The sequence below is a fragment of the Pyrus communis genome, chromosome 13, assembly GCF_963583255.1.
Source record: "Pyrus communis chromosome 13, drPyrComm1.1, whole genome shotgun sequence".
NCBI classification, from domain to species: Eukaryota; Viridiplantae; Streptophyta; class Magnoliopsida; order Rosales; family Rosaceae; genus Pyrus; species Pyrus communis.
In genome coordinates, this window is record NC_084815.1 from 5,809,455 (window position 1) to 5,823,116 (window position 13,662).

At 35.4% G+C, this 13,662-nt stretch overlaps 1 protein-coding gene across 1 annotated transcript; it reads left to right on the forward strand.

The window, feature by feature from the left end:
- The first annotated feature begins 10,916 nt into the window (after window positions 1–10,916).
- On the forward strand, window positions 10,917–13,252 carry LOC137713445 (remorin 4.1-like). Its single transcript, XM_068452739.1, has 2 exons — window positions 10,917–11,789; window positions 12,644–13,252. The coding sequence occupies exons 1-2, from the start codon at window positions 11,091–11,093 to the stop codon at window positions 12,833–12,835; spliced, it is 891 nt and encodes a 296-aa protein (XP_068308840.1). The 5' UTR covers window positions 10,917–11,090; the 3' UTR covers window positions 12,836–13,252.
- The last annotated feature ends 410 nt before the right edge of the window (window positions 13,253–13,662 follow it).

Genomic DNA, 13,662 nt, shown 5'->3' on the forward strand with positions numbered 1-13,662 from the left:
AAGAAAACAACAAAAGATAAGGACTTAATCATTGCATTTTCTGTTTTGGCATATTTATGTGCATGGTGTTGGTTTAAAGCCCTATCACAAGTTCTATTTATTTAAAGCAATTTATTTATCATGGTTGGAATTACCGCCTATTGCTTTAATTTATTTATTATACTTTTTTTTGTTACGATGAGTACATAATGGACCCGAAGTTCCTTGATCAGATAAGAACCTGAAGTTTCTTGATCCTCATCACATAAAATGATTAGACCCAAAGTTCCATCATGCAAAAAGATCAGGAATGAAGTCCCTATATCCTCAAGATCGGACATGAAGTTTCTTGATAAGTACCTTAAGTTTGAAGAGCCGAAGTGCCACAACTTAATTGTAATAAAGGCCATAAGAGTCCCAATTCATAGACTATTAAATAAGAACCAGAAGTTCCTTGATGTATGATACATTTTGCAGGAGAGTTTACATCTCGAAGTTTTGATGATTATTTTATGTTATTGGGCATTGACGTTGAACACCATGTTCTTCATTTTCATACTAAAAAATGATTTAACAAAAACATTTATTAAGCAAATGAAATTGATTACCCACGCTATACTCATGAAAACGAGATTGCAAGTTTTTCTACATGTGGACATACCATTATACATGATTCACTATTAAGTTTGGTTGAGATCAGTTACCAACCATCAATATTTCTCAGTACAACTCGTGTTTGGGCACCAACCAAACATTACACATGCACGAGTTTTTTTATTATGTTATCTATGTGCCTATTGCACTGCCACAATGTATTAAAAATAAGGCCTGACCACAAATTGGAAATTTATGTTGAATTTGATTCACCATTTATTATTCAACATTTAGAACCCTTGACTAGGGATATGTTTACTGCGCGGCTTGCAGACTAGGATTTTGATAAGACGATTTTCTCGCCGTTAGGGGGAGAAAATAACATCGTTCCAGAAGAATGATAAGAAAATATCATTCCAGAAGAATGATGAGAAAAGACCGTTCTAGAAGAACGAAGAAAATTTGTCTTATTTTGATTCATGAAGCAATCAATATAAAAACGAAGTGAGAATAATTGAATGATGCAATGATATGCAAATCAAATACTAGATGCATTTAATGATGCAACGAAAGTAATAAAATCACTTATACTTGTTGCAAATGTGCCTACATGAATTGATGTTCCTGTTGGACAAAATAATGTGATAACAAATCTGTTACACGCCTAAAGCGTGGCAGACCCTTGGATTCAAAAGATTCAGTACTTCGAAAGAAGAAGAATATGACACTACTGAACTATTGCATTCCCAAAGCATAACTGTTGCATGCCGGAAGCATAATAGTCACCGTATGGATACATGTCCCAAAAAGAACAATATGCGAACATGGGAATGTAGATGTCTCATGCATGAAACATGATAGACATATAGGTTCCAATGACTCAACTCTGGAAGTAGAGATTAAAATCCCAGCTCTATAACGTTCTAGAGGAGGTTATGATCCGCATTCTCTAAAGTATGACTATCTTGGAAGAAATGGTGTAATGTCCATAAAGAGGCAATAGATATCCAAAGAAATGAAAAGCTTTTATGCATGTGCATGCACATGAGAATATGAGATCAATGATTGATGACAACCAATGATAATTTTGGTTTTTACAAGTAGCTACTAAATTCATTAATGAGTTATATTAATATTGAGTCACGTTCTTTTGTTCGTCGACGAAAGGAAATATTATTTGCCAAAAATGGAGAAAGACAATTTCATTACAATATTGTAAGAACGTGAAAAAATGGACTTATATATATGTGTATATAATATAAATAGCCAAAAGATGTTGAACCAAATGAGGTTACATATGGGCATTTGTGATACAGTGAATTACACTCACATGATATGATTACTAATTGAAACCTAAAATTATGTTCTTATAAACAAGTTCATATAAATGGAGAATTATATACGAAGGGTTATGAATCGCCCACATCATATCTCCATAAATAAATCCCTCAAATATACATGGAAGCAAGTTGCTCTATATAAATTCCAAAGGAAAATGTATCATAAAGTGTAGAAAATATCTGAAGGATTCAGATTGCTTGAAGAAAGCCCTGGAAGGGTAAAGCATAAAATATGTACTTAAATACCAATGGATGATATAAATTGTCTTAGTGAGTATTAACATTATGATATGGTTGTAATATACTGAAATCTCTTGCAAGAGTCAATAATATTAGATTTAGACTCCTGAAGAGTCTAGAAAGTTTATAAAGTGTTCAGAGAGATATTGTCTCGAATTGCAGAATCGAACAATATGCCAACACGAATCTTATCCATGATGTTTATAAAGAATCATATGGATTGAAGATTATAAGTTGAATACTCAAATTATTTAGACAGTAAGAATGATCATTTATCTTCGTGAAGGTAAAGATAAATTGATATTTGGCCCAGAAGTACCACATCTTAGTGAAGTATATGTTTTATTGTATTTGGCAAAATACATTGAATGAAATAAAGCTTATTTATTAATATCTCTGAGAAATTACATACATATGAGTTAAAACAAACAAACAGGACGGAACCTTCACAAAGGTTGCTCATGTGAAGCCTCAGTACTCGGAAGTACCCCAGAAGGGGAAGGCACCAGAGGTTGATTATTTTGAGCCTCAGTACTTGGTGAAACTCCAGACGACTGAGACAATGGGTGTCTTTAGAATAAAGACTCGAACCCCTGATTGTCATTTTGAGTCCGACCTTCGGATTCCAATAGCTGGTCGAGCTTTCTTTTCATGCTCGTCGAGTAATTATTTGCAAGCATGTGTAACACTCTATTCTCGTGCTTGAGCCTTCTAATATCTTATTTAAGACTTGCCACCTCAACCATTAATGATTCAACTTGGTGAGTTCGAGCAAGTATGCGTTCGGCCATATTAGAAACAAAGTCCGCACATTGAATATTGAGAGCCAATGAGTCTTGAATGGCCAACTCATCAGACCGGTTTGAAATGATTCTGTTATCTTTGGGAGTGATAAGATTCCTAACTACCACTGTAGCAGTTAGATTCCTAACTACCACTGTAGCAGTTAGGTCACTCTTCATTACAGAGTCTCCAACTGCAAGAGGACCATTAGAAGATAAGAAGGACGGGCGCCATATACTAGCCTGAAGCGGCTCGTCTGTACCACTCTTAAGACTCAAATCTAAGCAAATGTTAGATGGGCAAGCCATTTTTCAAAAATGATGAAGGAAAAAGGAGGTCAGATAAAATCTCAAAAGTGCAAGAAAGGGAAAATTCTACATGCAATAGTTTTTCGAGCATACATTTTGAGCACAATTGATGCCTCTATCAAAGAAGAAGCAACATGGCCACTTGTTCAAAAATCAAAGAGACACTGCTCTTCGAATTTCAAAAGCCAGATTTTCAGGATACAGTTCGTCAACATTTCTTAGACGCAATCTCAGCTTTTGGATATCACGTGCAACTTTGTCAAAGATCTCTGATAAAATTGAAAACGCTTGAATCTTATTGTTCTAATTACACCACAGTTGCTGACAAGAGTAAAGGCACATCACCACTACATGTTATTGGAAAATCCCTATATATGTCGACCTCTATCTTCCATAACAAGGCAGACCTACAAAAATATCTAACTTTTCTTCCTCTCCGAGAATGCATCTTCAACAAAACATCTTGAAATACTCAGTTATCTTCCTCTCCGAGAATACCTCTTCAAATAAGTCACACTAGAACAAGAATATCTCATATCATCAAGGACGAGAGCAAAAGTATCTCATATCATGCAATCTTCCTGTCCTTTTCTTTGTCCTTATTCTCACTTGGATGACTAAGGAGAAAGAAAACAATCAGTTGGAACTTGAAATCAAATTTCCAGTCAGGAACCGACTACCTGGAAACTTTCCTGATTGCTTACCTAGTATTGCTCTCGAGTACTCATTTTCAAACTGCTGATATGATGATTGGAGCTGCCAAGCATGATGAGTCGCTGAGAAGTGATGTTTTGAAGGACCTTTCAAATGCAAGGTTTGCATTCCACTCCTGCATCAGATGACAAATACTGCAAGAGAAGATGTCAAACCTGTATAGGGAAAATACCATTTTTGCAAGGGGAACAGATAAGGCAAGCGAAAATGATACATTGAAGCATGTGGAGACAAGCACAACAAAACACGAATTGATTCATCCCCGACGGAGCCAAAAATCACTTGACGTGTGGAGCTGCTTGTGGTTCCATTTCATTCAAGGACAAGTCCCAAGGATCTTGAAGAAATCACAAGTCCGATTCAAGATCAAGTGTCCACCACCTTTGAATCAAATTCCGCTCCAGATAAAAGGAGTAAATTCAGACCTTTGGTGCAAGTCTAGCAGAAAGTCCTACAGCCCAGTTCAAGAAAAACCCTATAGAAAGTTAACAACAAGTAAAGCACCTCATTTGGCAACTCTCCCCGCTAAGAGACTAAAGCAAAAGGATCAATGATCAACCTAAAGAATTTGAAATCAGGGGGAGATACTCATCAGGGGGAGCATTCAAAACAGATCAAGATTTTAACAAGTCAATTGAAGACTTGTGGCCATCCAAGATGGAGTGTTGTAATTCACAGGCCATTCACTGTGGATGGCCACCTATCCCATTACCAATCCACTGTTCATGCCACCACAACCTTGTCTAAAGCTTTATCTATAAAATGGATGAGAAGAAGGAGAGCAAATATACATAGATAGACATACGGCTGGTAGAGGAAGCAAGAAAAAAAAGAAGAAGATAAGAGATAATAGAAAGAGTTATTTTTGTAATCTTATTATTCCAGATTATAATGAAAGCACCACTACTGCCCCGAGAACGTACTCCAGTCACACTGACTGTAGAGGAACCTCGTAAATTTTATGTCTTATTTATTTATTCCATTGCACACACCGTCAGTTTTACAACATTGACAAATTTCTAGCGTGTTTATGCATGTAGTTTTTATTATAGACTTGGAAGAAAATGGGATTGAGGGTGAGGGGAAAACGGCAGAGAAAGCATGGACGAGAGATTTGGGATTAGAGATAGGAAAACAGATGAAAAGAATAGATAGAGGAATGGGTTTAGTTCATTTTCACTATTTTTTTAAACTGATTTGGGATTTTGTTTGGGTTTGAGGCCATCATTGGCGTTAAGACGTTTATTGTCAAACCGTGTGTTTTTTTTGCTAACTTTTATTGGTAATTTTTATGTTGTTCTTACGATTTTGTGTGGTAGGGTTTCTAAATTTTATCGTTGATCATTTGGTTTTTTTTGTGTGTTGGTTTGTTTGTTTTGCAGGTTGTGTTTGCGCTGGGATAACATTTTCCACCTTCTATTTGCACTGGGATGACTGTGTTTTAAAACTGTTGAGGGTGAGATTTACATATGGAATCATTCCATTTTTTTTTCTTCCAAATATGTGTATTTAGTTCTCTTTCATTTTAAATTTTAAAAATTAAATTGTTATTTGAGTAATGTTTTATTAATTTATGTTATGTGTTGTGATCAGGAATTCTGTTGGATTTGGGAATTTTTGTTTGATGAGAGAGATGATGAGTTTTTTATTGGACCGATTTGCAATTGGATTGCATTATGCCTTTTTGCACCCTTCTTATGCAAGCACTTCATTGTTTTAAATACAATTTGAAGAGAGCTGGGTTGTAGGTTGGACATAAAATGTTAAGGTGAGATAAAATCGAGATACCAAGGATGGAAGAATGACTTAGAATTGGGGGAGGAAAACAAAGGGAAGATAGAAGAGTATAAGAGAGGGATAGGGTTGACCTCATTTAGGAATTTTTTTTTTTTTTAATTGATTCAGGACTTACATGTATCATCATCATGTATACTAAAACTCTGGTTTGAGTACAATTGATGACCAGTGGCCGGACCCATTTGCCCCTTGCTTTTTCCTCTGTTTCCCTTGCTGTTTTCACATTTGTACAGTTGAATGGTTGTTTTGCCCCTCACTTTTTTATTATATTTTTTGTCTTTTATGTTTTTCTGTGTTGGCACAAGGTTACACTAGTATTAAACAACTACAGGTCCTCCAAAGGTCAGCTTATTACCATATTTCATCAAGTTCGGTATAAATAGATCTTCATTTTTTACTACAGTTAAATACATGGACATGCCTCCACAAATACAGATTAGTTATTGGTTAAATACTTTGTGTTCAGTAAAGTTGACATAGAAAATCTTCCCATTGTGTACCAAAATCCTCCACACATGAAAATAGAAATTCTTACTCAAAAAACACATATTACAATATTGATGTATATGTTGTTTTTTTATTAAATTAACGCACTATTTTCAATGTTATATCCAACACAAAATAAAATGCTCTTACACAAGGTGGTTAGTTACATTTTTTAACTTATCTACCACATGTTAATCTGAGTTATATAAACAGGAAAACAACAATTCAATGGAAATATGATGCATATCATTTCGTTAACAATGGTGGCAACTAAACAATCAAATAGTTTGTTTCAATTAGTTAGTACATTTTATTATTTTCTCAATCAAAACTGTTTCAGTGTATAATAAATTTTTTAAGCACCTTTCCAGTTAGTTGTCCAAACTAATTATTCCAGCTTATTCACCGTATAATACCAACAATTTAACGACCAATGATACTTCATTTAACATAGACTCCATTTGGAAAAAGCAAAATAAATCTTTTTCTCTGCTGAAAAACCAATAGATATAATGATGTAGATCAGTTATATCAACAAATTACCATAGTTCACCCTAATGCTATACGAGTTTGGTTGCTCTTATGTTTCCTCATTATTCCATCGGTGATTTGTATTTTCAGTTATTAACCATTCTTGACTAATAAGTCTTTTTCAAGACTAATTGTGTTCAGCTTCTTTTTTTTTCCAATCTTTGTACTGTATGGTTTTCTATCATATAATTACAGTTTTATCTGATTACAAGTTTCAATATACTTTTTCCAATGCCTTAGAAAAATATTATATCCCTGTTCACAATGGACATGTCCAGCTTGCAAATATTACAAGGTATGCTACCACTCTCCATAATCTAGATATCTATAATGTGCATAAAATTTGTAACTTGAGCTTAAGAAGGTTCTGGTACACAGCCAAATCACTTATATAAACAAATTAACATCATTCATCCAAATCATATATCAATTGATTCCTTTTTATTCTCTCAACCTTTTGTCTAATTTTATTTATTTATTTATTTATTTATTTATTTCGTGTGACTTGCTGCAGAAGTTAGAATGAGCTTTTCTCATAATATGGATGATGAGTATGAGAAACTCATCCAGAGAATGAATCCACCAAGGTATATACAAAAATCTTACAATGGGTTCATATAGAAGTATGAATTTTCTTTTAGGATACAACTTTGATGCAATAATTTATATCATGGTTTGTAACATTTCGTATAGATTTTGCCCGTAATTTGTTTTCATCACTATTTATTTCCTTGCTGAACACAATGAAGCGAATTCTCTTCATTTGCATTCTTGCATTTAAATTTGCATGTCAGTTTATGGTAAATAATATTCAATTTTCATTGTCTTCAATTCTACTGATTTGCGGTTTTATTATCTATTTATAAAACCCATTTAGACTCACAATTTTTTTGTGTGGTAAAACTTAAACTGAAGCATTATGTATATCCAAGATTGAAGAAGAAATTTAAGTTAAATTAGATGGACACTCAATACTAGGGGTGATATTGGCAGGGTTGTAACCATATCAGTAGTCGATATTCTAAATAAAGTGAAATACAAGACTAACCCAACAGGTATCATAAAATAATGTTAAACTACTTCTCTCTCTCTCTCTCTCTCTCTCTCTCTCTCTCTCTCTCTCTCTCTCTCTCTCTCTCTCTCTCTCTCTCTCTCTCTCTCTCTCTCTCTCTCTCTCTCTCTCTCTCTCTCTCTCTCTCTCTCTCTCTCTCTCTTTTGGTACTCAAGATATCATTCCTCACTTGGCCAAAAACGATAGATTATCCCTCATGATATGCTTTCCATGTTTGAATATTTTGTTCATTCAGTTTCAAGTGTTTTCTTTTTGTGTATAAGAATATCTCAATAACTCATTGTTTTTTCTTTCCTCTAGGTGGTACAATAGTTCTATCCGATCAATCTTTTTAAACAAGTTACCTTTGTAAGGTATCAAAACTACAATTTTTCTATAGCAAATAAAATTATTTCCTTCACTATAGTAATTTTGTTTAGATTAATTAATGTTACATTGATACTAACTCAAATTTATACATTGCTAGAAAGTCAATTTGTAATCCTACATCAACGTTTGGGCATTACTAGCTAGTTGGATGCTAAAACCCTACCCAAAATTTTAAATTAAAAGACTAAAAAGGGACATTATTCTAGGCACATTTCATCTTTTCCTACATGTCACCATTATAAAGATAATAGTAGACTACCAAGTATCAAGTGTTAAAAACACGTGAGACGTGGGTGTCTGGAAAACCTAAAATCAATATCTCCTAGGCAACCGTACACGTGTCCTTGGTATGGTGGTATGACGTCATCGCTTGCATGGAGGGAACCTTCGTTGCACATCAAATGGGTCCATCTTCCATTGAGTTTGTTCCACGTGTATCCCAAAACAAGACCTTGATAGTTACGGTGCGACGCGTGATTAACGTCCGAATCGTCCATCTCCCACTTAACCTAATTCCTTATATTTGTGGGAATCTCTCTTTTTTTATTTTTATTTTTTATTTTGTCAGATAAATCTTTCGGCCGACACTACGAATCGAAGAGAATATGGTAAAGATTTCGTTAAAGGGTGTTTCCAAAAAAAAAAAAAAAGATTTGGTTAAAGTGTACTTTTTGCAGTAGTGCCCCTTGATTTTTCTCCCTCCCACATCCTCCACCATATTGTACAAACTTGGAAGAGGTTGAATTATTGCACTTAACTATCTAGTTCTAAGTTCTAACAAGGGTTGAAATAGTGGATACCTAGGTTTGGAATTTTTCATTCAAGTTTGAACGCGTGTCGCCATCCTTTTTTTTTTTTTTGTTTTTTTTTTTTTTCAAGTTACCCACCTTACTTGACGTACCATTTGACCCGGGGGTCAAAAGTGCAATATCACTTTATTGGTATCGAGGTTATATGAGGAGAGAAATATTTATTTGCCAAGAATAGTAAGATATCTTCTATATTCCAAAAAGGAAAAGCGTAGTTCTTAATTTACTGGTAATATATTGAATATTTTTTCTACAGCTCGAAGAAGAATATGCCTCAAATTCGAATATCTCATATATCGTTGTACACGACCACCATAAGAAACAAGCATCGCCACTAAAGATCTGTCACACAAGCTAAGCGAAACTGAAGATCACCTTGCTCAAGTTTGACTTGTTTAATTTTGGCCAAGTTTGGCTTGACTTGGTTTTGAACCAAAAAATTCGAGCCCCATACTGATCTCAATTTGTTTCGAGCTACTTCCAATGTAAGTTGGTTCGCCTAATTTTCCCTTTTTTTTTTTTTTTTTTTTTTTTTTTGCAATATCGTGGTAGGGTTTAGGCTTAAGAGCTAACAATAATATCAAGTATTTTAAATATAGTGTTGTAGTAATCACTAATCACTAGTATGATATAGTATTCTATAAAAAAAATATAGCAGGATATAGTTTTTTGTATACACTAGTATATATATAAGATCATTAAGTTTATACCTCTAAAATGTTTTGAAGCATACTAGCACCGGAAAGAATGAACGACAATGCTTATGTTGTTATATGGTTTAGGTTTTCTTAAGCGGCAACCATGCATGAAGCCCTATTTGTACTTACTTCCACGAGAAAGAAGAAACCCATCAAACTATCATTTCTAGGTTTTATTTATTTATTTTATTACAATGATATATTTACACTAAGAGGGTGGAGAAATAAATTGGTTACGAACTCACCATTATCAAGATTCGAACATAAGACATCTCACTTACAAGTAAAGAGAAATACTACTAGACCATAGTACTATGCGGCTATTTCTTTGTTTTATTAATTCAGTTAGTTCGAATTGGGCCTCTAGAAAGGTACTTCACAAGAGTTGTCGAGCTTGGATGACTGAGGCAAGCTCAAGCCTATCTTGAGTTGTCTCATGAAAAATTTTGTTCACGAGTTTTACATTCCTAACATACTAATGCTCAAGCTTAGCATGTTTTTTAACCGACCCGACCAAACTTGGCTTGGTTCTTTCATAAGTTGAGCTTCGACAAGCCAAACAAGAGCCGAATCCAGTGCAAGCTCAAATAGTTTTGAGCCGATATACAACTCTAGCCACTTAAACAACCGACACGATGCACTTGAATATTTCAAGCAGGAGTAATTTATCATATATTTCTCCAAGTAAGCCATTGTATCTACTTGTTTTAGCAATCCTTGTTATTATCATTTTAAACCTAAGTGGTTGATTAGAACCTTGTGAGTAAAGGACTTCAATATAAAATAGCGGAAGCCTCATGCATTGGATCACCATTTTATTTCTTCAAGTGCAATCATCATTCCCAATCATAATTCAACATGCAACTAACTAGACATCTAGTCAGTGCTTAGACACCCAAGTTTTGTAACTTTTTGTGAAAGAATAGTGCTACGCATTTTATTTTTCTAAGCGAAATCCCACATGGTCAGCTAACTAGTACATGTTGATGCCGATATTCAAGGAGAGGATACAAATTAAAGAGTCTAATACAAGGTGAGGCAACAGAAGAATAAGGCTAAAAATAAGGAACTACATAAATAAATAGATTTAAAAAGATAATCAAAACCCTAAGCCACTTTTTATCTCATTGGGATAATTGACAGCCCTAATTTGTCGTTATTAACGTTATGAGCCTTTCACTTCAAACGTCTGCAATCTACTTCCATGTGTGGCTCAAATTACGCGTTAATTGTCAACATTCAAGAGCAACAAAAACAGACAATTCAGAAGCCCTTGGTACTCTTAATTTCTCAGTTGATCCACCCATCCTAGTACTCTTTCTGCACAAATCAAACACTTGACACGCACACACACACTCAAACCCTCTGATATGAATGATCGAAGGGCTGGCACCAGCCAAGGAGTACAAGATCATCATGATGATCATGGTGAAGATGAGCACAACATCAGGGACATCCATGCCTTGACACCGCCTCGCCCGCTGCCTCCCGCCAATGGCGGCGGCCGCAGAAGAGAAGCTTGGGAAACCAGTAGCCAAGCATCTTTGTCCATGGCCAGTGCTGAATTAGGAACAGACTTCACCACCATGAGTAGAGAGTTCAGTGCTTTAGTAGTTGCAGGGTCGGCAATCGGGACAAATAATAGTACCACAAATGATAGTGACCATAATACCATGATTAATCAAGGGAACAATAATTTGGGTAGGATCGGAGAGGAGGACAATAATATGCATGAGCAGGAGCTGGAGAGCAACCATTTGGCTATAGTCCCGGATAATTACAACCATTTGGACCCGATTACCTACTCTCCAAGGAATAGTCAGGCTAATAACTATATTGGGTCTTCATCAAGCACGGTTAGGACTCGGGATCACCAAGAAGGCAGCGGCGGCGATCAGATGGTTTCGGTGGATCGGGTGAAGAAGGAAGAGGTTGAAACAAAGATATCGGCTTGGCAAAACAACAAGATTGCCAAGCTTAATAACAGGTTTAAGAGGGAGGATGCTATTATTAATGGGTGGGAAAGTGAGCAGGTTCAGAAAGCTTCTTTATGGATGAAGAAAGTTGAGGTACGTTGCCAAAAAACTGATTTGGATAGTGATATTTTTGTGCATGCTGGAAAATTTGATTTCCCATGATGGTTTCTCTGACTAGTTGAAACTAGGATGATTTACCACTTTCCTTTTCAGCGACTTCATACTATTTACCGTCCAATTATTCTTGAGAAATTGGCCGAAATGATTATTTTTCAAATCCCGTCAGTTTTTAGCATCTTGCCGATATGCGGTTGCTATATTGTAAATATTTGATCATTATCGTCAGTATTTGATTTTGATCAGTTCAGTAACTGAGATTTGATTTCTAATCGTTTTAGCCAATTTTTCAGTGTTCTTTGAGGATGCCGTGATGAAAAATTTAGTCATGACCATGATCATCGTCTGTCATATTCATTAACATCATCTTATGAACAATATTTGGACATTGAAGCTTCTCTATTTGGTGAAACTAAATTGTCTTAATAATATTTTTATCCTTGCCTATGTTTCAAATCACGATCAAACAACTAATCATAATCAGGATCATTAAACAGTGATAACTTTAATAATAAAGATGTTCCATCTTTTTCATCGTCTTATGGCATACAACGCCTTTGAAGCTTCTTTGGGGAAGCTGGCCAAATTGATCCTTTTTTCACATCTCTTGACAAATTTTTTAGCAATGTCGTCAATCTTTGATCGTTATGTCATTGAATTTGATGGTTCAGCAAGTGTAGTTTAATTTATGATCATTTTAGCCAATTTTTCTTTGTTTTTTTCTTTTTTCTTTTTACTCGTGTCTGTTTTCCGTGAATTTTGGAAGAAAATGTGTAGATGAATAATCATTATAACACCACATATATCATCTAATGAATGTGAGCATGCAGAGGAAGTTGGAGGAGAAGAGAGCAAGAGCCCTAGAGAAGATGCAAAACGACATAGCCAAAGCACGTAGGAAAGCAGAGGAGAGGAAGGCATCGGCAGAGGCTAAAAGGGGAACGAAAGTGGCTAGGGTTCTTGAAATTGCCAATCTAATGAGAGCTGTCGGAAGAGCACCTGCCAAAAAGTCCTTCTTTTAGCCCCCTTACCATCGGAATATTCCAAATTCCATGCCCAGAAACAAACCACCACCACCCCACCCCCAAAAAGGAAAATGGTTAGGGAAAATAAGTGCCCCATGGTCCTCGTATACAAGGGCCTTTCCCTTTTGAACAAAGGCACCCCTGTATGAAATGGGGCAGTGAAGTCAGAGAAATATAGCAACTATAAATTTTGAGTGCTTTTGGTTGATGCGTATTTTTTTTAGTGTGGTCAGTGTGTTGGGATGTTGGGATGGATTTGTTAGTGAAACGACGTCGAGCCTTGTACAGTTTTCTTATTCCTGGGCAGGACTCGGGAGTTATATAGTGTTTGATGTCGTACTGCATATAATTTCCTAAGCGTAATTTGGTGTATTTTATTTTCCAATTATGGAATGGAATGATAATTTGCACTATTTTCGTATTCCCGAGCCTAATAGCTAGGGCTTGTGAGTTTGTGAGTTTGTGAGTTGTGACTAAGCAAGTATCAAAGTCATATATTGTTTGAAGGATAATGCATGTGTCCTCCATGGACTTGTCCTCCCACTTACAATTAACGAACATTTGCCGTTCGAATATCATAATCAGAACCGTTCATTCTATTTATCACCACCTAAAGATTATATCCGCAAAAAAATCATTCAATTTGAAGACCATTTAGTCATCTGTATGTGTTAAACAAATCAACAGTTTTCGTGACAAGTAACATCCTCATGATGATCTGTCCATTTGTTTCAGCATATGGATGGCTAAAAATTCGTCAAATTGAACAATTTTTTGCATATATGAAAAAGAGAATGAACGATTCCGATTATAACGCCGGGATA

Excerpts from the sequence above, each read along its gene's own strand:
- LOC137713445 (XM_068452739.1), top strand. The coding sequence starts at position 11,091 with ATGAATGATCGAAGGGCTGGCACCAGCCAAGGAGTACAAGATCATCAT. Across the intron at positions 11,790-12,643 it reads TATGGATGAAGAAAGTTGAG|AGGAAGTTGGAGGAGAAGAG; the intron begins GTACGTTGCCAA and ends GTGAGCATGCAG.